We start from the raw sequence: 26690 nt of genomic DNA, 5'->3' as shown, positions 1-26690 counted from the left end.
AAAGCAGCAGTGGAAACAGCTCAGAAGATCCTGGTGCTTCTGATGTAATCATCCCTAAAGAATCAACACGGCGGGACTTTTAAAAAATGCTTCAACTAGAAAATTTGAGTGTTTTATTTTCTGGTGACATATTTCATTTGTTAATCCTTCCATAATATTAAATGAGACTATTTAGACACATTGTGAAATGAAGTTTTTGTATCTTCCACTGTGGCATCTGCAGACTGCTTCTGAAGAACACCTAAAGCAGGGGACCACTAGATGGCAGTAGAGCAAAGAGCTCCCGCTTCCACACAGCCGCGTCCCTCAACAAGACGTGGCTCCCTTACTCCCTTGCCAAACTTAAGAGCACTGCTCTTAGACTATTCATAAGACACGGAGGACTTTAACAAATGGACGACTGCATCAAACATCAGAGCCCATAAGAGATGATTAACATTTAGGATGTATAGTTTGCAACGTAAAGAAGACCGGAGAGGCACGTTTGAAAAACAACAAATGCACTAAAAATTGAAGCTAAACAATACCCGGCTGTATTCTCTGTCAATAAAAGACGTTGATATGTGTGTTGTATCAACACAAGTTTTTCTGGCTAGTCAAATCTTTACACGAGCTCTAAAGGGAGCTGAAGTAAGCCATGGCAGAGACCTGCCACATGAAGGATACATGTTAAATGAACAAGGGAAGATATGGGAAGACGAGTGAGTGGCCAAACAAACAGGTAAGTATTGGGAGAAGTGAGGGAAAAGACAGGAAAACTGGCTTAAAGTTTGCTCTTAAAGGAATGTAAAGCGGACCTGCGTGAAGTTGATCTGAAAGGACGGATGTGGAAAGGCGCACAGAGACCACCAACTAGCCTGACTGGGGTCTCAGGGCTCCTCCTTCTCTGCTCCCCAGTGCTGGAATCACAAGCATGGACCACCACTGGGCACAGTTTCCATGGTTGCTAGGGAAAGGACGCAAGTCCTCCCGTGCTTGTGAGAGGAGCGCTTGACTGAGCTGCTTCTAACTGCATCTAAATAAAGCCCCAGCCTTGACAGCAAAGCATGTGCTCCCTGTTCATCCTCTTAAGACAGAAACCCCCTGGGCAGAAAGGTGGCAAACCTAACAGTCACCCTAGCCTCTGAGGACATTTCCTGAGAAAAACAGGTCAAAAACAAAACAAATAATTCAGAAGACATTTCACCGTTATTCTTCGTTTTTTTTCTAGCTCTCGCATTTTAGAAGGAAGCAATCTTGCTTTTAGTTCCCTTCATCCCCACCTCCCACATCTACGCTAGTATGTATTAAATATTCTGGATTTATGCATTTTAGATGACTGGCCCTGAAATTACCATAAATTAAGTTTCTGAGATATGAAATCAGTTTCCTGTGTCTAAGTGTTCTGAAGGCCGTGTGTGATGTATGGGCGGGCACATTCCTGCAGCGGCTATGAAGCGAAATTGCTTACACTTTCGCTTTCAATAGGTTAATACTATTTAATCCACCTTTCCCTCTAGGCTACTTACGAAGCACACCTCAGTGGCGCCAGCACCGTCTTGCTTATCTTAATTTGGAAGACGGAGTCTAAGCAATTTACATTTACCCACTAATATATCAAAATGTCTCCGCCACCTTGCTGCACCAACTTGAGTTAGATGAGTCACACGTGCGGAGATCCTTAATGAAAGATGACAGGAAGACACTGAGTGACAGAGTCATCTAAATAATTGGCTCCCATTGATTTAAAGAAAACAAAAAAACCCAACAACTTCTAAAGCAGAACTTAAAAGCCATCATGGAAACAGATCCAAATAGTCTTGTCATTTTGGTTGTGAGCCTTGGCCTTTAACAGCTGAGCCATCTCTCCAGCCCAAAGATCCAAACATTCTTAGAACACTTTAATAATAATAATAATAATAATAATAATAATAATAATAATAATAATGTGAACTGGGCTTCTAGCTGGGTGCCCAGGGGCAATCACAAGTTCAAGGTCATCCTTAGCTACTTTTGGAGTTAGATATCAACCTAGGCTACACGCGAGACCCCTTTTTTCCAAGGGGGAAAAAGCTGATGTAATCAACAAAGAAACAGCATATCTATTTTAATAGATGAGCAGAGCCATGCGTGGGAATTAAAAACTCGTTCAGAACAGCACACCACAGAAGGAAGCTCAGCTTGCTAACTACGATCAGACAGCTAGGTTTTGAGGTCACACAAAGCTGGATCTCCATCTCTCTTGGTAGCGCTATCTGCTTCTAACCAAATTTGTGAGCTACCACTCCACACACTAAGAAAGGCAAGCTTCAACAGGGAAACTGGGATAGAGCAGAGATGGGAAGGGGGAGAACATAACATCCCCTTCCTCACGCAAGCAGCTGGGGACAACCTAGGAGTGCTGTTTGCTTCGTAGACTGTCTTGTTGGAAAGAGGTTGTCCACCACCCTCAAGGGCATTGCAGACAGACTCAGAGGAAGAGGCCTTGAGGTCCAGCATCCTTCATCAACAGCTGAGAAGAGAATGCTGAGGGTAGGAGCTGTGCAGACACAGAGCCCCTCCAACAAGATGTGTGTTGTATCTGAAACTCCATTAGGAAGGTCAAGCCTATTACGAAATGCAAGTTGCCAAGTGGATTTAGTGTGATGTGTGCTTCCCCTATGTATGCTTTGAATATGTTCTACTACTATTGGTTAATAAAAGAAGCTGTGTTGGCCTACAGCAGGGCAGAATATAGCCAGACTGAAAGAGATAGAGAGAGTAGAGAGAGCTGGCAGAGTCAGAGAGACGCCATGTAGCCACCAAAGGAGACAGACACCCTGGGAACCTTACCAGTAAACCACAAACCTCATGGTAACATACAAAATAATAGAAATGTGTTAACTCAAGATGTAAGAGTTAGTTAATAAGAATCCTGAACTATAGGCCCAGCAGTGTTGTAATTAATATAGTTTCTGTGTGGTTATTTAGGGTCTGGGCGACTGGGAATGAACAAGTAGCCTCTGCCTACATTAGCAGAATGTAGAGAATCTGAGAGAGAAGAGCAAAGAGTAGGAACAAGGCAATGGGTTAAGAGTCTTATTGATATTTTGCATTTACTGCTGTGTGCTGGTTAGTTTTATGACAACCTGACACCAGCTAGCACTATCTGAAAGCAGGAAACCTCAATTGAGAAAAATACGTCCATCAGATCAGGATGTAGACAAGCCTGTAGAGCATTTTCTTAATTAGTGATTGATGGGAGAGGTCCTAGACCATTGTGTGTGGGCCATTCCTGGGCTGGTGGTCCTGGGTTCTCTAAGAAGGCAGGCTGAGCAAGCCACGTGGAACAAGCCAGCAAGCAACACCCCTCCATGGCCTCTGTACCAACTCCGGCCTCCAGGCTCCTGCCCTGTTTGAGTTCCTATCCTGACTTGCTTCAGTGATGGACTGTGATGTGAAGTGTAAGCCAAAGCCTTTCCTTCCCAGCTTGCTTTTGGTCACTGTGTTTCATGAAAGAGCAGGCTGACAAAGGGGAGAAGACTCGTTCCTGGTACAGTGGACTGACACATGAGGATTCCCTTTTGCAGAGTTTGGAGGGCAGAAGGGAAAGACGGAACTTCACAGGGAGGGCGTGGAAAGGTAGACCTCCTGCAGAGTGGAGGTGGGGCCCTGCCTGGCCTGGAAGACAGGAATTCCAGGCACCAGACCTCACACTCTGCTTCTGGCTGCAGGCCTCCCTGAAGCTCCCAGCCCTCCGTCTCCTGGGCAATTGTTGGCAATTTTTCTCATAAATGCCAGAGGAGGGTGCAGTGTTGAAATGGGTTGAAACCTTATCCCCAGGCTGTTTTCTCACCCTCGGAAGAACTTATGATTGAAGTAGAAACACTTTACATTTTTACATGGTTTTCTTACTTGAAAAGAAGAAAATTGCAACATTTGAAATGCATAGTTTTCTCGTTTTAATGAGCTGAGTCTATTCTAAGATGGCAACAGGGCTACTGAGAAGCTACTGTGAGGACATCAGAACACAGATGTTAGCTGTCTGCTGAGTGTTCACCATTTCCTCACGGACTGTCTGCAAGCAGAATAGGGCATGGGACCACAAGCTACCAAGCATTTCCAGTCAGCCCAAGGAAATGACCCATGGCAGGTTCCTCAGGCGGGACATGTGACTGTAACCCAAATGATGTCATCAGGGTTTTGTAGAGGTGGTTTTAACTGTCTTGACAGGATGTTTTATTATCAGACCGGCCTCTAAAGAATGTGGGTATTTCATCCCTAACTCAAGCCTGACATGTGCGCACAGTTGTACCCTTGACACCAGGACCTGGGTTCAATTTTAGGTTTATTCAGCTCTGAACCAAGCATCTTGGTTCAATGCATAGCCCTGTTTCCTATGAAGGCCAGCGGTACATACTGTCCTCTGGATGTTGTTTTATAGCACAGCCTTACTTAAGTGATTAATTTTACATGCAGCAAATTGTGCAAATAGCTCCTTGAAGAACCTTGTCTACAAGCTATATAATTGTAAACCCAACTGAAGTCCTGATCAGGTTTTTCTTCAACTTTGGGATCTGTTAGTAAATGCAGAATCAGATGGCGAATGAATGATTCCCTACACATCAGATAAATAAATTATAAACATTGAATGAATGAATCAATAAATGATTAATAAAACAAGGCATGGATGTCTTTCTACACTAGTAATTTGGTAAATCTCTGAGCCTTGTATCTTCACCACAGAGGAGGGAATAATTCCAACCTCATCACAGAATTTCTGTGAAATTGAAATAGTATTGTAAGGAAACAGTTTCTTAACAGGAAGGGCATCAGAAATATTACTATGCGATTATTGTTTGAAGCAGAGATTCTATGGAATCCATTTACCGCTTAGAAGAATTTCTAGACTCTAAGCATCTTCTTTATTTTATTTATATCCTACACATACAATAATTTGGTTTTCTTGTCTCAAAGTAGCATCAACAACAAGAAGTTTTTCTTAAGAATTGCTTTGGAGAATCAGCTCAGTGTGGGAAGAGATTCTGGGTGATAGCTAAGAGCCTACTTTATAGAAAAACAATGATAATGAGAGATCTGGGCCTAGCATACACCTTTAATTGTGGAAACATTTGCTTGACACGGAGGGTTAGATAAATAGGCAGACCAATCCAAGAATGATGGAATACCAGAGTTTGGGAAAAATCCTAATGGTAGGTGATCTCAGCACACCTCTAGAGTAATTCCTGACTCGCCAAGCACTCTTGTGTCTTTTTTAACTTTTCACTATTTGCATTTTTAAAAGTCTACTTTAGGTCCCTGAGTCATGTCTTTTTCAGCACATGAGAGTTTTCTGATAACAGTAAAAGGCTACGGAAACTTTAGTTCCGCTATGCCTTAATCAGAGCCATCACGGTCAACACTAGGTTATACAATTCTGAAAGATGAGGAAGAGAACACGCCTGTGTCTTGACAAGCAAAGGTCTCCAAGCCCAGGTCTGCAAACTTCATCGGTCACAAGGCTTTCCACCTGTACACCCGGCATCATCTGCCTTGTCTTGTAGCTGTGTGCATGTTTACTATAGCAAGACTATTAGCACATTGAGAGGTGAGCTTCACCGATCAGTTTTGATCTGTTCCACTTCAGCAGTCAGTGTCTGGCTGGGCACCACTCAACAGATGTAAACAAAGGCTGTTTCTCAAGTACGTGAAAGCAGCAATGATTTGTTTTGTTAATTTACGTTATTCAATAGACCTCAGGCCACACATATTCACCTGCTCAATACACGCAATTCACGCACAGTCAGTAACGCACCGATCTGAACCACTTGTCGGCACAATCAATCTTAAATCATTTCTCAGCCCAGAGAAACACCATACCCCTTCTGTTTTACCCGTCACCCCAAATTCCCTCATCTCTCAGCCCTGAGACACAAACGTCTGTAGCCTCTGCCTGTGCAGATGTGCCCATTAGAGACAGCTCCTATAATGAGAATGGTGCTGCTGACTTCTGAGATCAAACCGCAAGTAGGCTTGGACACACATTGCTGTCTGCTACTTTGGTCGTGTCATCTTTCACAACCCTACCGTTCTACTAATGATTATTGTCTATCTGTTGCTCATGTGTTAAAAGAAGAGCAAAATCTAGTCATACTCTAGAGAATGGGTTAAGCCGTCCAACAGCAAGCCTGCTTCTCTCGACTGGCCTTCGGAAAGGAAACCCAGCATCGTGTGCTATCGCTGCCTTGACTTAAGGACGTAGAGAACTGCGTACTTAGGGTCTTTAGGTTCTGCATTCCCTTCAGCTCCTTCACCATAGCCTCAGTGTTTGTTAGCCCGTTGTGGTGCAACAGGAGAACATGCAAGGAAGGCAGGTTATGCAGGCCTAAAAAACAAAAGGTTTTTAGATGATTTTTTTTTACTGACAAATATAAGAATCTCTTCATAGTAATTAGATGTTATAACTAAGCAAGAGAATACATTGCAGCTGATAAAAAAGCGAATGCCTATCAATGATATCCTGAGTTATGATTAAGCGTACAATAACAACACCTGACTGGGATATGGGCTGTTGCGTCATTTCTTGCTACTGCTGCTGTGTCAGCCATTTTTCTGTGGCAATGATTTTGATGGTTTGAATATTATGTTTGAGTTATACTTGTTCTCTTTGTTTTTGCAATGTGTGTACCTATACATGTAAGCCAGCGTTACTTCAAATTATAATGCAAATCAAAGAATAATTTCTCATCCATTCAATGCACTCTTTTCAAATTGCTTAGCTGGGTGTAGAATGGGAAACCATATATTCATTTCATTTTTGTTCTCCTGAATGGTACATTTAAAATCATTTGTAACATAAATGAAAGTGGGATGAATCTGTGTGATAATCAAAGTATGCTTAAATTGGAATAGTTTCTTCCTTACCAGTATAGGGGATTATCATGGGAGGGTTAAAATGTTTAACACTCTGGTTTCATGATTATTTCGTAGCCAAGGGCTTGCTCCAGTAACCCACCATGTCTCCTGATCATGGCCTGTCATACACTTGTATACCTGGCTTGAAATTGTACAGGAACTTGACTGATAAAATCCCAGTCAATAAAATATTTTAAGACAATGTATACTTTTTTTATTTATTCTTACTCCTAAGTGTTGCTATACTTAGGTTCCTCAGCAGCTAGTTTGTATCCTACTGTGCAGTAGAATGGTACTACTATAAAAACACTCCTCTTATGTTTTGAATAAGACATGTAATTTTGAACTAAAAAAGCAGTATAACATATTTTTAAAAATTAAATGCAAATCATTTAAAATAGATATCACATAATTTTAGTAGACATGATAAGAGATTTTTGTATGTTGTTAGCAATCATTACAGTTAAAAGTTATTTAGCTAAAAATTATTCAATCAAGAAAGTTTTGAGACATACCTTCTATGTCAAATATTGCATTGTTGTTTAGATACAGTTCTGTCAGACAATAGTTTCTAGTCAAAAATGCTATCCCATGTAGCTGAAAACAAAAAACGATATATATTATATTTGTAATCATAAGACACCATCAGTGTGGCTTTTAACAACCACAACTACTGTGGCCCTTTTGGACTGGGCTCCAAGTTGTACCTGAACTCCTTTTGGTCATGGCTGTGTGTAGTAATAAGGAGCGGCGGTGGGGCTGCTTCCCCAACACCCCAGCCGCCTGCCCGGCTAGCTTTACCCGAAATAATTACAGGGACACTGTATTCTTTTAAACACTGCTTTGGCCCATTCCTATCTAGCCTCTTCTAGGCTAATTCTCACATCCCGATCAACCCATCTCTAATAATCTGTGAGCACCGGTCTTACCGGGAAGATTCTAGCCTAAGTCCATCCTGGGTCGGAGCTGGGAGCATGGCGTCTCTCTGAAGCGTCTGCTCCGGAGAGGAGAGCTGCGAACGGAGTCTGAGCTCACTTCCTCTTCCTCCCAGTGTTCTGTTCTGTTTACTCCACCCACCTAAGGGTGGGCATATCAAATGGGCCTAGCAGTTTCTTTATTGCTTAGCCAATAAAATCAACAGATTGATATATGACACTCCCACATCAGCTGTGTGAAAGAAAAGATGTTTTTAGGCAACTTAACTACAGAGCTCTCTGAGCATGCCTGGGCCAAACTATCACTGGCCTTCAGAGCCTCTGTCACCTGGCTTAAGGTTCTTTTCCTAACAGTGTTTATCCAGTTGTTCCCTGGATGGTGTTACTGGACGTCCACACACCAAGCCCTTCATCTGTTGCTAGGAGCCGAGGACTCTCTAAGATAAAGCATAGCCACATCTCTATCCGTGGGGACCATGGTTTCTCTTGGCTTCCACATCCTTTCTTCCCGGGACATTGCATTTCTGATCACAGGTCAGAATCAGATCCAGGCCAGCAAAACATACCAAACCATGCCATAGTGCATTGACACAATTCTAGAGATTTTCTGAAATCATCCTCTGATTTTCCTGCATCCCCCATCTATTTTATTTTTGCATTCTGGACATCTTTCCTGTCTCTCTGGACATCTCTCTGGTCCAGAGCTTGTTAGTAATGTTCTAATGCAAAATTTTTCTCTTGCACTGCTCTAGGGCACATCTCTTTTGCTGTTCCAATATCCTTTGCACCCACAGAAGCAAAGGCCTCGTGACCTACATAAAGGACGCAGCTCTGCTAAGGAGGGTTGGGCACCGGGCACAGCGTGGGCCTCCTCCTTCCCTTCCTTTGTTCTTGGTTGTTTCCTCCCAGGCTTTATTTCCGTGCACATGAGTGCAGGTGTGGCAGCGAGAGGACAACTTGCAGAAGCTGCTCCTCTCCTTCCAGTGTGGCTCCTGGGGATTGAGCTCAGGTTGCCCTCTGAGCCACCTCGCTGGCCCCACCTCTATAATCTCATTTGAATATGCTGAGACACAGTAGAGCACAGGACAGGGGAAGACACCTTCTAAGAGTGGCAGATAATTAAATTGAAGAGCATTTGCTTTACTGCTCCATGTGAGACTATCTCAGGAGTCTGGGCAGCTGGGAAATGAACAAGCAGCCTCTCACCAACAGTACTTTTGCAAGCCCCTGGGGAAAAGGAAGACCACTACAAATGGAAAACGAAGGAAGAACGCTCTGGAACAGTGGTTCTAGAGCCAGGGTGCTACATCTTTGCTACTCATTCAGAGCAGATAATTCTCGGCTTGTTCTTGCATGGGACCACCTGGGCACAGAAGTCCACACAGTAGCATTCCTAGCCATAACTAGTAGATACCAATAGCACACACTTAGCAATGTGATAATAAAACCTCTTTAAAACAACGTCAAAGATCTCAAGTGGGGAAGTAAACAGCTTAGAGTTGAGGGCTGATGACTTAGGGGCATGGAGATGAAAGAAATAGAATATGGGGCTGGAGAGACAGGTCCACAGCAGTTAAGAGCACTAAGTGCTCTTGCAGAGGATCTGGGTTTGGTCCCCAGCACCTACGCAGTGGCTCACCTGATGCCCTCTTCAGATATTTGTAAGTTTATACACATGTGGTGTATGCACACGCACTCAAACACAAACGTGCACATGAAATAAAAGATCTTTCAAAAGAGGACACTCATTGTTTATTACAGGTGAGGCATTAAGCTATATGTTTTTACAGATATTTCCTAGTGTGATCCTCAAGAAAGGATCATATTGTTTATTTTATGTTACTTATTTTTTCTACCATCTACTTAGGAAGAAACTAAAGCTCAGAAAAATTGAACAACTTTCTGAAGGTACAGAGAACGTAATTAGCAAAGTCAAGATTCAAATCTTAACTTGACTGATGCCACAGCCAAACACTGGCAAGTGTCAAGCTCTTTAACTCGGGGGTACCTCTGTATAAATGACCTATGAGTCATTCATTTGAAAATTAGGCTGAGTCATGAGACATATTCTATAAATTAATTTAGTTCTTACATTTTAGCCATCACCTCCTGAAATGTCTAAATGTGTATGCGTGTTTAACAATGTAGAGTTTGGCTTCAAGAATGATGTGTGATTGTAAAACAAGATCACAAGACTCTTGTCAAGTAATCTCAAAATCATACACGCAATCAAAACTCTTAGTAGATCAGATTGGGAGGGATGGACCTCAATACGTTATGTCTTTGATGAACTCGCAACAGCTCCAGATGTGAAAAGCTCAAAGCTCGTTGGCAAGAATAAACGACCCCATGCTCTTACCCCTTCCTACACACTAATAAAAGCCCTAGACTAAAAGGGCCTCTTCCTAGGAGAGGCAGGAATGAAGTCATCCTTAGATGCTGATGACAGGATTGTAAATGTAGAAGACCACCCCTAGCAAAACATTGCTAAAATGGTCTAGTATGGACATGTGCACAGGTTTCATATTGGAAACCAGAATTATGTATAGTTAATACATACTGATAAAGCATTTATAATGCCTATTACAACCGATCAATGGATTTAAATAAAGTTATAGGACACAAAATAAGCACACACGCTTAGTTATGCTTCTAGATGCTAAGAAGGCTGGGGATGTGGTTTAGCAGTAGAATATTTGCCTGGCAACCCCCAGAACTACAGGAAAATGGGATGAAAACCAACATCTAGGTAACAATACGAAGTTATTGTTAAGTCCCAGAGGGAGATTAAGAAAATAATAGTACCCTTAGTAGTTATAACAATGAAAATATTTATATGTTAGTTTAATCAGAGAGGCAAAATAACCTTTTTACTGGAAACTGTAGAAAGCACAAATAAGTAGAAAGGCATCCCTTGTCCATGACTTAGAATTAGCCATGCCACCCAGAGCACTGCAATTTCTATCAATTTCCCAATGACACTTTTTAAAAAGAGAGAAAAATAGCCTTAAATTCACATGTACCCACAAAAGGTCCCAAATAACCAAAATTCCTTGAACAAACACAATAAAGCTGGGCCCATTCTACTCCCTGATTTTAAAATAGCACAGCAGGCAACTGCCACCAACATAAAATGAGAAACTCTAAACAATAAAGGCACCCCAGAAACAGGCACACACATTTATGTCAATTGATATTTTAAAATTAATTTTTATTTTATGTGTATGGATTTCTGCTTGCGTGTATGCCTGTGTACCACCTGCATACAATGCCCTAGAGTCCAAAAGACCATCAGATCCCCTAGACCTGAAGTTATAGATGGCTGTGAGCCACCATGTGGGTGTTGCAAATCTGACTCTGGCCCTCTGGAAGAGAAGCCTCTGCTCCTAACTGCTGAGCCCTCTCCCCAGCTTCCCAGATGATTATTGAGATGGTACCAAGAACATACACAGACAAAACTTTTGTATGTGCAAATGTTTTTGGAAAAACTGGTTGCTCACATGTGGAAGAATGAGACTGGATCCCTCATCTCAAACTGTATGCAAGATATTATCTCATAATAAACTAAAGACTTAGAAGATCTGAAGTTATAAGAGAAAGACTACAAGAAAACACAGAAAAAGCCACATACATTGAATGGTCCGGCAATGAATTTTTGGTGTAATCCTCTAAGCACAAGTAATAGGCTGAGAAATAGATAACCAAAGAAATAAGAAAACTTGAAGAAACAGCCCACAGAGTGAAAGAAAAAAGATTAATAGGTAAAACATATTAGAAACCAGAAAAGGAAAATGAAACAAAGAAAAACTACAGCAGGTAAACAACTGGATTGAAAGCGGGTAAAGGAGAGTGGTTCTGGGGTCCCGGGGCCAGTGGAGCTCTGCAAGGGTCACCACGCTCTTCGCTCTGGCTCTTCCTCGATTCTCCTCCACTGCCCTGCGTTGTGCCGAGGCAGCAGCTCAGAATGTCCAGGATGGGGTGTGGGTGTGGTGGGCGCCAAGAACGAGAACAGCTATTGGCTGAGCATAACCACGTGACTATGGAAGAGGCGCGCTGCCTTGTCACCGATAGGCAGGGCCCAGCTGTTTGAGGCCATCAAGGCGGCCACCACGCCTAGTGCCTCCTCAACCCTCCTCTGCATAGACAGATTCACTGCAGACCAGCTCCGCCGTCTCAGCTGTCTCTTGAGAAATCAGCCTAACCCAGAACTATCATCCTTCAAGTTTATAGATAGCAGATTACTCTGTTCTTGCCTGGTCCTGGAGCTGAAAAAAAGACGCAATTTACCTAACAGCGTGCACAGCTGGACCAGAGTCTCGTTAATACAAACACATGTAGTAGGTATTTGATGGAGAAAATTGAGCAAATGACCTGGCCACACATTTATGAAAAATGGACCATAAACATGGATAACAGGTACATATGAAAAATTTCTCTCATAGCTCATGCCTTTAATCCCAACACTCGGGAGGCAGAGGCAGGAAGATCTCTGTGAGATGAAGGCCAGCCTGGTCTACAAGAGCTGGTAGCAGGACAGGCTTCAAAGCTATAGATAAACCCTGTCTTGAAAAACAAAAACACACACACACACACAAAACAAAAAACAAACAAAAACAACAACAACAAAAAACATCTCATGATTAAACTATATTTAAAATATAGTTTTAAATTAAATTAAACTAAATTAAAATATATTATTAACAATAGCCCAGCAACTCCACCATCATTACCATGCTTGAAGATATTAGAGGGGATTTTTGCCTTTAAAACAAAAAAAAAATCATAAAATGGTATCTCCATAAGACTAAGATGCCCTGAGGATTAAGGCACTTGCTGCCAAGCCTGACACAGTGGAAGGAGAGACCCAACTCTTTTTTTTTTTTTCCAACTCTTGCAAGGTATCCTCTGACCTCCACATGTACCATGGTACAGGTGTGCCATCTCTACCCCCAAACAACTAAATCAAAATGTAACAAAATAAACATTTTAATTACCTCACACCTTTTTAGGACAAATCTATATAAAAGCTGACCAATGGTGTCAAGGACATGGAAGAGCTGGATCTGTGCTACACCGTGTTGGGAATGTCGGAAGTGTAACGGCAATGGAGGGCGTTCCTGCAGTCTGATCAGTGACCTCACTTCTGTGTGTATCCAAAAGGATGAAATCAGGGTCCCAAAGACTTATCCCGCACCCCCACATTCACTGCTGCTGGATTCAAAATAGCCTGGGGTGAAAAACAACAGGGAAAGGGATTACAGACAATCAGTAGTTTACATAAAATGAAACATTAGTCTTTAAATATGCAGAAATCCTCCATTGTGGCATGTCTGAACGTGGAAGAGACCATGCTAAGCGAAAGAAGACTCCTGAAGGATGGAGGCAGTAAAATTTTACTCATGAAGTTTCTAAAATAGCCGGTCTCCTAGAAGCAGAAAGTAAAAATGGGTGATTGTGGCCTACGGGAAGGGAAATAGGAATGTCACTGATCAGTCTGCATAAGTTAGAGCCGGAAGTAAATTCCAGAACTCTGTTAGGAAATACGGTACTTGTAGCTACCAATATGACAGTGTAATTTTAATATTGCCAAGGTTGTAAATCTCATGTTAAGTATTCTTTCCTCCCAAACAAGCAAGCACAACCCACAGGAGCTTTTGGAATCTTGAGTGAGGTACTTGGTTTCATAGATGTGTGTATTTGCTCAAAGTTTTTGAGTTGTACATTCCAAGTGTATGCAGTTGTTTGTGCATTAGTAGTACCTTCATAAAAATGTTAGAAATCTGGGCTGGAGAGACAGCTCAGACTTAAGATTCCTTACTGCTCTTGCAGAGGACTAGAGTTAGGTTATGAGCTCCCATATCTGACAGCTCACAACTGCCTGTAACTCCATCTCTACTGGTCTCAGCCTACACCTGCACACATGGATGCATATACATACACACATAAAACTAAAATGAATCTATAGAAAACAAATTAAAATGTTAAAACATATAGTAATTATGTAAGGGTAATAAAGAAGATTTGCATTTTACATAAAACATTATACAAATGTATAATTTTACTGGATTACATGTAAAAAATAAACACTTAGGGGCTGGGTATGTAGTTCAGTGAGTAGAACATTTGCCTTACATGTATGTACAAGACACTAAGTTTTTTTAAAGACCAGCACCACTTAAAATTGCATAATGTAATGGTGGTTTGTGCTACTGTTGTTATAGGGGCGGGGAGGGCTCCCGGAGCAGCGGGCTGCGTTCCCACCCAGCTCTGTATGGCTAGCTTATGCCCCGAAATAATTACATGGAAACTGTATTCTTTTAAACACTGCCGGGCCAATTAGTTTTAACCTCTTATTGGCTAGCTCTTACATATTGATCTAACCCATTTCTAATATTCTGTGTAGCACCACGAGCTGGCTTACCAGAAAGATCTTAACCTGCGTCTGTCTGGAGTGGGAGAATCATGGCGACTGCCTGACTCGGCTTCTTTCTCCCAGCATTCTGTTCTGTCTACTCTGCCTACCTAATTTTCTGTCCTATCAGGCCAAGCAGTTTTCTTTATTAGTTAACCAATGAAAGCAACAGATAAGATATAAGACCCACCTCCATCATGCTACATGAGACCTTGTTCTTAAGAACAAAAATATGAACAAGAAAACAAACATTTAGATAAAAAGAGCACTTGAAGATTCAGAGTTTGAAAGTAGCCTTTCAGAACATGGTGGGAGCGTGGGAAAGAAAGACGAAGGGCTGCAGGATGCACAACAAAGCGTGGAGACTAAAATTAGGAACCTGAGAGGAAACTACAAGAACGCTGACCTACGTTCAGCAGTTAGGTGTGTGTGTGTGTGTCATATGTGTGTGTGTGTGTTTACTATGTGTCTGTATATGTCTGTTTGCATGTGTGTGTATGTGTGTGTTTACTATGTGTCTGTATATGTCTGTTTGCATGTGTGTGTATGTGTGTGTTTACTATGTGTCTGTATACGTCTGTTTGCATGTGTGTGTATGTGTGTGTTTACTATGTGTCTGTATATGTCTGTTTGCATGTGTGTGTATGTGTGTGTTTACTATGTGTCTGTATATGTCTGTTTGCATGTGTGTGTATGTGTGTGTTTACTATGTGTCTGTATACGTCTGTTTGCATGTGTGTGTATGTGTGTGTTTACTATGTGTCTGTATATGTCTGTTTGCATGTGTGTGTATGTGTGTGTTTACTATGTGTCTGTATACGTCTGTTTGCATGTGTGTGTATGTGTGTGTTTACTATGTGTATACGTCTGTTTGCATGTGTGTGTATGTGTGTTTATGTGTATTTTCCAGAAAGAGAACAATGTGTATAGTTGAGGAAGGAATGAAAATACTTAAGAAAACTTCTCCAAATTAAAGACAGGAAATGTTGGGATTGAAATATTGTCAAGTTTAGTACAGCAGATGAAGACGGTGCATGCCACCACAGCTTTGTTCCTGCTGCGTGATAATGTGCCCTGACGAATACCAACTTACGGGAGAGAGAATTCATTTTAACCATCCCAGCAGGGAAGTTGAGGTACAGAGGAATTAAGACAATCGGTCACATTACCTCCGTGGTGAAGAGCACAGACTGATGAATGCACGTATGCTTTAATATTCTACTCACTTTCTCCACTTAATACAATTCAGGACCTAACCCCAGGCATTGGTGTTGACTGCCACAGGCCAGGTCTTCCTGTAACAACACAATCAATGCAATTCCCCCGCAGACCAACCTTTTCAGGTGATTCTAATTGCGTCAAATTGAAAACTAAAACTAACCATCACACTTATCAACACAAATCATGGAATGTCAGAACACCTGACCGCCAACCCAAAATTCTACTGGTAAAATAATATTTGAATCTTGGTTTAAATATGAGGACTGAACATACACAATCACAGGCATTCACAGTAAGAAAACATGTCTGACCCGCAACCCTTATCCAGGAATATAGTGGAGGAAAAGGAAGACAGGCCCTCCAGGAGGTGAGAGGTTTCCTTAGGGTGGTCGTAAAGGTGGACAGGAGCTGCAGACAGACCCAGAGGTCAATCAGCCAGAGCACGTCCAAAGGGCCTGGGCAAACTTAAGACAATGGGAGGAACTGAATGCATTCAGGTGTGTTCCGTTGACAAGCCTTTGGACTGAGTAAGTAGTAACAGCGTTGAAAAGGAATGTTAGTTTGCTAGAGCAGATCAGGGAATAGTTGGCTGAAATAGAAAAGAAAATCCTTCACGGTTGTAGAGGCGATATCTGGGGCTGAGAAGCGGGTGGGAGCGGTTTTAGTTCTTGGGCCCCTTCTGGCTTGTAGAAGCCATCTTCCTCCGGTCTCACGTGGGCTTCCCTCTGTGCATATGAAGCATCTCTTTGTGAGTTTTAATCTTCTCTTTTATAAAATTGCCAGCCATATTGGATTAGGGCCCACCCTTAATACCCCATTTAACGTAATTACTTCTAAATGCACTATCTCCAATACACTCATTCACGCAGGGTCAGGGATCAGGAATTCTCCATATGAATACAGGGAGACACAATTCAGCCCTAAAGGGGGAAAATCAAACAAGAACTCCAGGGAATCCGAAGCACAATAAAGGAAAAGTGGAGTATAATACATGGTTTAGCTCTGAAAAGCATACTTTGTCTTCACAATATAATGAGCGAATATTGATTTAACTGAAATTACAGTACAACCACATCAGGAGGCCAGGAAGTGGTAAGTATGTATGTGTGTGGCACAAGCGGGGCAAGAAAGAGAAGGAAGCAAACCCTCCCGTTCCTTAGTGGGAGCCAACAGCTGCTGTGCAAAGGACAAGAACTAGCAATGCCGACCCGCGTGGGTTTGGCAGAAGTGCCGGGAGTTGGCGGAGCATCACAGAGAAGAACCGAAAGGTGTGCGTTTGAGGACAGCAGATGGGGCAAGCCACTGGTCTGGCTGCTAACTTGCAGAACTACCTAATCCTGCAAACGTTTGCTCTATGAGTACGTAGTGGATCTAAAATAGAAATCTGCTCAAAGGGGCAGAAGGCTGAGTCAGGGTGTAGCCGTGACTGCATGTGTGAGTTTTCATTAGTGCCCTATCTGCCCCTCAGCGTTCATTGTCCTGGTGAACTCGGAAGCAGTCAAGGATACAGCACTTTGTAGGAGCTGCTTAAAGGGATTATAGGCACTGACAGAGCCTGCCTCTCCCAAGCCTTCAGTTCCACATCCAGCCATGAAATAGTTGCTCTTTCTGGGCCATTCTCTCAGGAATCATTATTTCTGTTCCTTTAATTTTTTTTATGTAATAAAACTTGAGAGATGCCATAATTTCTCAGAATCGAACCTCTTCTACATAATTCCAAGGCTTCCTCATCAAGCAATTCTTCATAGAAATTAGAGTGCACTTTCTGTCAGACAAGATACTCTCTTCCCCAGATGTCCTGCAGGTAGGCATGGACAGGATCCAGACCAAGCCATTGCAGCATATCCACTCTGTACTTCAATCAGCAAACAGCAAGACAAAATATTGAATTCACTCTTACGGCAGCAGAGAAGAGACAGTGTTGTCCACAGCAGTGAGCGTGGTGCCAGTGTGGACACAGTCTGTGCGCAGCGCTGGTAGAGACAGTGTTGTCCACAGCAGTGAGCGTGGTGCCAGTGTGGACACAGTCTGTGCGCAGCGCTGGTAGAGACAGTGTTGTCCACAGCAGTGAGCGTGGTGCCAGTGTGGACACAGTCTGTGCGCAGCGCTGGTGCTGCCGACACCAGCAGTGCTAGAAGCACGGGCTTGTGCGGCTCTGTTTGCACAAATCCACTCTCCAATGCGGTTCTTAATTTTCTCCACAGTTGCATTTGATCCCGAGAATTTTCTGAAGTTTATTTCTAAGCCTCATAATATCCACCCAGTATCTTTTCAATAAGTACGTTTCCTGCTTAAACAGGAGGATAATATTTCAATTCACTTGCATAGGTGACCATGTGAAGAAAAATCCCTAACTGTGAAGTCTAATAAATAGGAACTAAGACATCAAATTAACAAAAGGAAAATGTTGAGGAAAACATGCCTAACTTACTATCCTCAAGTTTATAATTGATGACGAAGACATGCCATCTGTGAGTCACTGACAAATTGGAATTTTGCATTTATGAGAAAATTCTAAGGTTTTAATTTACTCATCCTTCTAAAAAGCAGGCAATGCCAGACTGCTGAAATCTATTGGCAAGGCAGTGAGGAAAAACAAACAAAAGCCCCTGACGTTGTTGTAGTAGTAGGAAAGACTGGATAAATAAACATGCACACACAATAAGTAAATTGCACACTATAAAGTGGATAAATGTTGTGGGAAAAGGCCTGGAGATGGAAAAGAGGGGCTGTTGCTGTTGGGAGAGCTGGCTTCCAAGGAGGGATGCTTGGGAAGGCTCTGTGAAGGAGGCAGAGAGAAGGCTGGCATGTGTCAGACCAACACTGGGAGGAGCCAGGGCTAGACAGACAGACAGACAGGATGGTTCCTGGAACGGCTGGACCGGAGTTCCAGGGCCAAGCGATAGCCGGGACCTCCTTGCGCAGTACTGTTTCCTCTCCCTTGAGCACTTAGCGGAAGCGACAAGGAGCACTGTCAAATCTGGATTTGAGCAGAGGCTTGACCTGTTTGCACTTAGGTTTCCAGAGGCCTTTTTTGCTGTTGTTGTTTGCTTGTTATTGTTTTTTGTCCTATTGAGTGATTCTTAGTAGTGGGGGCTATTCCCCCCATGTCACCAAGGGATAACTGAGTATGTGGAAACAGTTTTGGTTGTAATTAGTGGCAGGGAATGTCCTAGAAACCAATGAGCAGAGGATGCTGCTTAATGTCTTAAGAAGGCCAACTCTGATCTTCAAGAGCTACCTAGCTCAGAAAATCAGTAACAGCAAAGACTCCCAGACCAGAGGCTGAACCATGTGGTGACGGTCTCAGAAACTCTACATTCGTGTGCAAACCAACTTATTTATGTTTGAATATTGAAATACCAGTATTTCTTAAAGTAGAATTTTAAGTATTAGTCAGAGAAGAATCTTTTAAAAATTTCATTATTTAAATATTTTTAAGTCATCATGAATTTGCTTTTCTTTGTGGCTGTATAAAACTCATATATCACATTCTTTATCCATTCATTGGCTGACTTCCATGGGAGCTGCATAGGTTGCATTCACACTAGCACTGAATGAGCTCCCCTTTCCCAATATCTTTACTAGCATTTCCCATCGTGTGTTTTTCTAATGATAGCCATTCTTACTAGAGTGCGGGAGGACCTTACAGAAACTTAAATTTGAGTTTTGTTTGAGAGAATTTTAATAATATAACATATAGGTGGAAAATGAATTAAAAACTAATATTCACTCTAGGTTCCTAAATTCATTTCTACGGTGTTTCTGCCTAATGAATTAAAACAGTTTGTTCATTTTTATCCAGGCTTAAAACATATAAACTTAAAAAAATTAAATTTGTGCCAGGCAGTGGTGGCGCACATCTTTAACCCCAGTACTTGGGAGGCAGAGGCAGGTGGAGCTCTGTAAGTTCAAGGCCAGCCTGGCTTACAAGAGCTAGTTCCAGGACAGGCTCCAAAAACTACAAAGAAACTCTGTCTCAAAAAACCAAAATAAACAAACAAATAAATATTTTCACTTACCCCCTCTTATTTGGAAATTACTGAAATTTTATGTAAGCAGTTTCCAAAAATAAGTTATAGTTCTTTCTTTAAAAGAGAAAGAAAGAGAGATGGCTCTGCAGTTCCAAGCTCTGGCCGCTCTTCCAGAGGACCTGGGTTTGGTTCTCAGCTCCCTTGCGGTGACTCCCAGCATCTACAACTCGAGTTCCAGAGGATCTAATGCCCTGCATGCATGTGGTACACCTGTACATGTAGACAACAGCACACATGTGGTACACCTGTACATGTAGGCAACTGCACACATGTGGTACACCTGTACATGTAGGCAACTGCACACATGTGGTACACCTGTACATGTAGATAACTGCACACATGTGGTACACCTGTACATGTAGACAACTGCACACATGTGGTACACCTGTACATGTAGGCAACTGCACACATGTGGTACACCTGTACATGTAGGCAACTGCACACATGTGGTACACCTGTACATGTAGATAACTGCACACATGTGGTACACCTGTACATGTAGACAACTGCACACATGTGGTACACCTGTACAGGTAGACAACTGCACACATGTGGTACACTAACCTGCACATGTAGGCAACTGTATGCATGTAGTACACCTGTACATATTGCAAATGCATGCATGCGGTACATTTGTGCATGTAGGCAAAGGACCCAAATATGTAAAACAACCCCTTCAAAAAGTAAAGACCGGGTGTACAATGCTCATCTACATGATTTCACAGCAGTACAGTGAGCTTTATGTTGATTATTTGTGTCAATTTTCTTTTTTTATGTTTTAAGCATTTAGCAAAATGTAAGTCAACAAAGTTGACAAAAGTATTGTAGTTAATGTCCCTGAGATAAGAGAAATTCTTCATAAAGCATAAAATATGTGGGACTCGTATGGTTGATTTTGTTTATTAGTAACTCCTATATTCAAGGAGGGAGGGTTCTTGTAATTATTTTCCAGAAAAGGTGAGGTGTTTTCAAATGGGTAAATGCATATACCCAAACTTATTGCCAAATAAATCTGAGGGACATTGCCCAAATTTCTGTGATCTGGGTACCTACTCAATCATCAATCAATAGAAAACTCATGTTAGCTTAGTTCATTCCCCAATCCCAAGAGCAGTTAAAACATGTCCAAAGGGTTGACCTTTCCACATAACACAAGCTACACCATGTGTTCCTTCGAGAAAAAGCAAGTGATTTAAAAAAGAACGCTGTCCATTGCACATAACAAAAGTAGAAGAAAAGGCCTCAGTCTCTCCCTGCAGTCCACCCTGCTTCACCCTCTTAAAAAGAAAGAAAATGTCGACAGGCATGGAACCCCTTCCTCTCTGTGCGTTGCCTCTGTGGGACCACTCTATGAAGATGCAGCGGGTGGCTGGAGTTCGGACAATCCTGGCTCACAGAGAGCAGAGAAACATCACAAAGACCCTATCATGTCTCTCCCCTTAGACACGGTGCAACATTTGTACGTCTGCCTTTCAAAACGGCCGCCACCAGGGACCACACTGCAAACAAGAATGAGTCACTGCTGCCGTGCCTGGAGATTTCCATCTTGTTTTAATCAGAGGTCGTGTGCTGTGACCCAGGATAAGTTCTGGCAGGGTGCTTAGGAGAGTTTTGAATTTTAATACCCTTAAGTGGAACATCTACTTTCCATTTCAGTTGTTCACTGCCAGAGCCTTGGAGGTATTTTTATGTCTTTCCTCCAAGAAATTACTTCAAGATTAAGAGACTGATGCTTACAGTTAATACTGAAAGCAATTTCATTTTCCATTTCCATCCAGTTGGTTAAAAACAAAAAGTCAATGACATACTGAAGTGTTTTCATAAACATTGCTCTTTAAAGAGCCAGTGTTGTGAACATGGACTTCGGCACAAAGGCAGCTCACTGGCGGGAAAAGATTGCCATCCTTTTGACTGCTGGTGTTTGGAAATCTAAATTTAAAATGCTAAGATTGAGATATCAGTGGACAGTGAACAAAAGCCTGGCTGTTGGAAAGCCACACTTAAGGCTGAACACAATCTTCTGACTAGTTAACTGGAATTACTGTTTGGGATGGAGTGTTGGTTGATTCTGCTCTTTTGCTTGGAAGGAGCTGAGAGCCCCACACTGAGGACATTCCTAGGAGGGCAGGATAGGAGGGAGCACCACACTGAGGACATTCCTACAAGGGCAGGGTAAGAGGGAGCACCACACTGAGGACATTCCTACAAGGGCAGGGTAAGAGGGAGCACCACACTGAGGACATTCCTACAAGGGCAGGGTAAAAGGGAGCACCACACTGAGGACATTCCTACAAGGGCAGGGTAAGAGGGAGCACCACACTGAGGACATTCCTAGGAGGGCAGGAGAGGAGGGAGCCCCACACTGAGAACATTCCTACAAGGGCAGGGTAAGAGGGAGCACCACACTGAGGACATTCCTAGGAGGGCAGGAGAGGAGGGAGCACCACACTGAGGACATTCCTAGGCGGGCAGGACAGGAGGGAGCACCACACCGAGGACATTCCTACGAGGGCAGGCTGGTAGCACTTAATTCTAAACCACAGCCTCTAATGGAAGCTTTGTAGATTGCGTTTCTGACCTGGAGAATTATCCCCTAAAGTTAGAGACATGGCTGTGTGGTGCCCGATGCTTTCTGATGAAGCTAAATTCATTTCACTAACAACTGGGCTCACTGACACCTTTTCCTTTGACTAAAAGACAAAGGCGCAGGCATCTGCGGAATTGAGTGTGAGAGCGCAGGAGAAAAGCTGGCCTGGTCAGAGTTCTCAATGTAAAACAAGAGGAAAGCACACGGAACATATTTTAAGATAGAGCCATATGTAATGATTTCCTGAACAGGACTCCAATAGCTCCAGAAATATTAGCAAGAATTTACAAATAGGATGAGAAAATAATAATCACCACGTGAAGTAAAAGAAATAATCACAGAGCTAAGACAGACTGGTGTGAGAAAAAACCCTTGCCAGCTATGCAGCAGAGTGCCAATATGCAAAACACGGAACCTACAAAAAGTTAAATACCAAAAGGACAAATAATCTAATCAACGAATGCTTCCATCAGTCAGCCACAATATACCATGCTATGTTGATCAAAAAATGAGAACAAATAATACCAACAGAGATATACCTAAGCTTACCTTGACAATATTCATAGCAGATGAATAGGTAAGTAAAATGTTTGTGTGTACACACACACACACACACACACACACACACACACACACACACACACACACACACACACACACACACTACGGTCACATTAATTGCCAGTAAAATGTTTTGAAACATGATTACAACAAATTCCTCAACAAGGAGATATAATTTTCATCTCATCAAGGCAGGGTACATGTGTCTGTTTCTGCACCCATGTGTGTGCATGTGTGTGCAAGGCACACTTTTGTGTGCGTGCACAGGTATGTGTTTGCCTGTCTGTAAAGGAAGAACAATATATGAAAAATGTTTTCATTTATGAAGTTGGTCTAAGAAATGACCAAATGGGCTGTAAGATTCTGTATGATTCAGAAAGGAGTGATGTGGCTCCCAAGCTTTCTTTCACAGAACTGGGGAGGCAAAATTAAAACTGCGACCTGATAGAATTTCCCACATTGTTTTATTCAATATACCAGATGTGCAGATGTCTGGCAGATAGATACCTGATATCTCTGAACCACGTATACATATATTGGCTTGTGTGTTTCTTATTTGAGGTTTATCTTGTACAAATATTCCTTAATATTCTAAATATTAGCTCCATTAAATTAAGCATAAAATTAAGACATTTAAGTAACTTAAAGATAAAACATAACATTACCTTATTATGGTGGAGCCATAAATATTTTAAATTTCTAAATCTAGAAAGATCAACAATCTCTGTCAGTTCCCTGGAAAGAAAAAAAAAACATGAATATTAGCAACAATTCATTTGCTTTCAGGTAAGGCTGGCCATACTGCTAGCTGGGAGGGATCAGCAAGGCCTCTCTATCCTTTCAGAATCGTTGGCACACTTACCTTCTCATTGCAAAAGTCCATCATTTCAAAAGCTTGTGTTGCCAATAAAGTTCATTAGCCATAGTTACTATGGCAGTTCATTTTAAAATACTTTTCGGGGGATTGGGAAGGGAGGAAAAATGAAGGGAACACTGGACATCGGTCCTGTTGTAGCGATACATCAGACACCTGGAGACAAGGAGGGGACTTTGTGACTCACTCATCTCCTGGTGACTACATTGCCCACCTGTCTTGAATTGTTGGGCCTCTTGACCATCCAGGTAGCCTTGGCTAGCATGGTTGATGTGCTCACACAACAGATGTGGACAGGACAGACAAGCTGATGACAGAGGGTGGCATCTCTGAGGAGAGATGGCCATTTGGGAGTTCTCAGATCGCTTTTGAGTTCTTAGAGTAGAAATTCTGGTTATCAAGCATTTAAGCTTGCATGTGGTTTCCTCTTTCAAACCTTGCAAAATCCATAGTATGCAGGACACATAATAAACACTCAGTGGTAGTATTAAAATACTACCATATTACAGAGATGAACTCGTTCTGGCAACATCTCTCACAATTCTCTTTAAACTTTAAAATGTATTTGGAGTCACAGTATCTATACACAGCTCCGATGGGACTTGAACTCAGTACTCTTTCCTTGACCTTCCAAGTGCTGGGATTACAGGTGCGTGCAACTCCCAGCCACTCACAGTTACACTTGTCACGCAACCTCAAGAAACTAAATTCTTTTCTGATTTTGTATGAGACAATGTCTTACTGTATAGATCAGGCTGGCCTTAAACCTGCAATCCTCCTGCCTCAACCTTCTGAATAGGTGAGACTGAAGATGTGAACCATCGTGACTGATAAAAGTTTCAAAGCATGTAAATGATATTTCTAAACAAAACAAGCCCTTCTCGCTGCTTTGTATAGGAAAAAAATCAGTCTAAGAAAAGAGGAGGGGTACAATTATAGATTTTCAGGATGATTTTTAAGACTATTTTGTTTTGAAATTACAATGACAACAGTTCTCCTTCCACGCCCTCTTAAATACCCATCCCTGCTCTCTTTCAAATCCATAGCCTCTTTTTCAGTACCTGTCATTGTACATGTATTATGTTACTAAACAGCAAACTTCCCAGTCCTCTGACTGTTACAATCCTCCCCCACCCCTTTTGCCATATTCCCTGAGTCTTAGGTATGGGAATAACATTGGGACTGGGCTCCATAATGGTGAAATTCAATTGGTTGTGGTTTTCTGTTGTGGTCTCCATGAGTTGCAAAGAGAAGTTTCCTTGATAAGGAAGACTGCACTGACCTGTGGGTCTAAGGATAAATGTTTACAGATTGATGTTAGGGATTGCTCTCTTTTAGTAAACTACAGGCTGTAAATTCTCCTCCAATATTTATGATGTCATTAGCACTGAGGAGTTAGCTAGGTTTCCATTACGAGGCATGGTCTCCCATTTGTTGAGTGTGTATTAAGTCCAAATAGAGAGCTGAGCTTATCACCAAGGTATGCCTGCCACTGCTGCACCCTCAGGGTTATTGTTCAAAGTTGAGTGGTTGATAGGCGTCACAGCTGGGTAGGACTGTTGGTTCCCTCCCTCCTTTGGAATCGTTCATGGTGCCTTCTGGTCCCATGAAGGCTGGTGCTTAGGGATTCCAGCTCAGGTTCCAGTCCACGGGCTGTGTCTCTGAACTGCATCATGATTTGAGTTGTTTGTTGTGAACTGCCTGATATGAGTGCTGAAAACTGAACTCAGACCCTCTGCAAGAATACTGTGCGCTCTTGACTGCTACACCATCTCTTTGCCCACAACCTGTAAAAAATATATTACTCCATTTTCCTCACTTTGTGTGTGTGTGTGTGTAATTTTCCTAGAGTCATTTGAAAATGAGGCTTATGATTTAGGAGTGAAAGCCCTACTCTCATTCCTAAATAGTTCAATATCCATAGATTCCAAATTATTTTTTTCTGCAAATCATAATACCACTTTCACACCTAAGGAGATTAAGTTTAATTCAGCAATGTAAATCATCAAGTAATAAATTATCCACACCCTACTCACCTACTTTTCCTTTATAGTTTGTTTATGTCTTATCTCATCATATTTCTATATTATATTCAGTTGATATAACTCCAGTCATTTTAAGTTTACATTTGCCAAGCTCTTCCCTATTTCCAATTTGAGAAGCCCCAAGACAACGGGCCGGCCAAATGCTCCACATTCTTGATTTATCTTACAGTTTCCTCACACTTATATTCCAGATATACCACTTCTTAATGGCATTAATGGAAATTCTGTGATCCACCAGAAGTTAAATGATGTCAGTTTGTCCCTTTTCTGGTAAAGCTAAGTTCTGTTATTTAAGGCGTGCCAGGACTCTGTTGTAACAGAGAAGATTATATAAAGAGGTAACACACAGGGCTCCACTCTGACTCCAATGAAACGCCTGCTCCCCACAACATCACCGCCTTCAGTGGGTGACCCCTACCTGATCTGGTATTGCAAAATGCTTTCTTCTCATGCTCTCATTCTTCTTAGAGTCCTTAACTTCTTTTTCCACAAAGAGCATCTGCTCCTCTCTCTCCTTTATTTTCCGTCTCCACCATCTTTGGATTTATGTACCTTCTCACACACAGTTTCCCTGATGCAACAACAAATACCTGCTGTCTCCAAAGCTCCTTTCAATGGGGAATGAACAGCACTAATGCATCCTCTCTCTTTGGAGTTGACACGTTTTTCTCTAAGAAGGCGTTCTTAGAACATGGCATAGCCTGACCATGGCACAGTCTGTGATGGTAGCGTGTCGACTTCAACTCTCTTCCCTCGACATAATAAAAACAAGTTCTGAGTACGAGTCTCACTTTGGGAATTTCCAATAAATTTTAATCCACGAGTATCGTATCAATGAGTCCAGCCATCCCTATCAGGTTTCTTAGAGTAGTAATATCAGTGCTGGAAATCTGTTTATTGCATCATGTGACCAAGTGATTCATTTTTTTGAAAACACTTTCAAGCACAAGACTGCCGTGAATCAATAGTCAATTGTTACATTTTAAGGTGAGGCCAATCAAGACCAGGAGATGTAAATCTACTACTAATGATGCTATTGCTTGTACTGACGAGTTGCCAGGAGACATTGCTAAGACACTGGAGCTCTAAAGGCAACAGGGGCTTAAGCAAAATACCAGCTCACCTAGTGTATGCAAGTCGACTGTGAA

At 42.1% G+C, this 26690-nt stretch overlaps 1 protein-coding gene across 1 annotated transcript in view; it reads right to left on the bottom strand.

The window, feature by feature from the left end:
* Nucleotides 1-26690, bottom strand: part of Lrrc72 (leucine rich repeat containing 72) — a 41025-nt gene that overhangs the window by 6995 nt on the left and 7340 nt on the right. The window contains exons 3-5 of the mRNA XM_075948280.1: nt 23289-23358; nt 7389-7470; nt 6233-6343 (exon numbers count right to left, since the gene is read on the bottom strand). Coding sequence (XP_075804395.1) covers nt 6233-6343; nt 7389-7470; nt 23289-23358 — 263 coding nt within the window. The remainder of the gene's footprint in view (nt 1-6232; nt 6344-7388; nt 7471-23288; nt 23359-26690) is intronic.

The sequence above is a fragment of the Microtus pennsylvanicus genome, chromosome 14, assembly GCF_037038515.1.
Source record: "Microtus pennsylvanicus isolate mMicPen1 chromosome 14, mMicPen1.hap1, whole genome shotgun sequence".
Classification (NCBI taxonomy): domain Eukaryota; kingdom Metazoa; phylum Chordata; class Mammalia; order Rodentia; family Cricetidae; genus Microtus; species Microtus pennsylvanicus.
The sequence above is the reverse complement of the archived record's forward strand: the minus strand, read 5'-3'. Positions and strand labels throughout refer to the sequence as shown.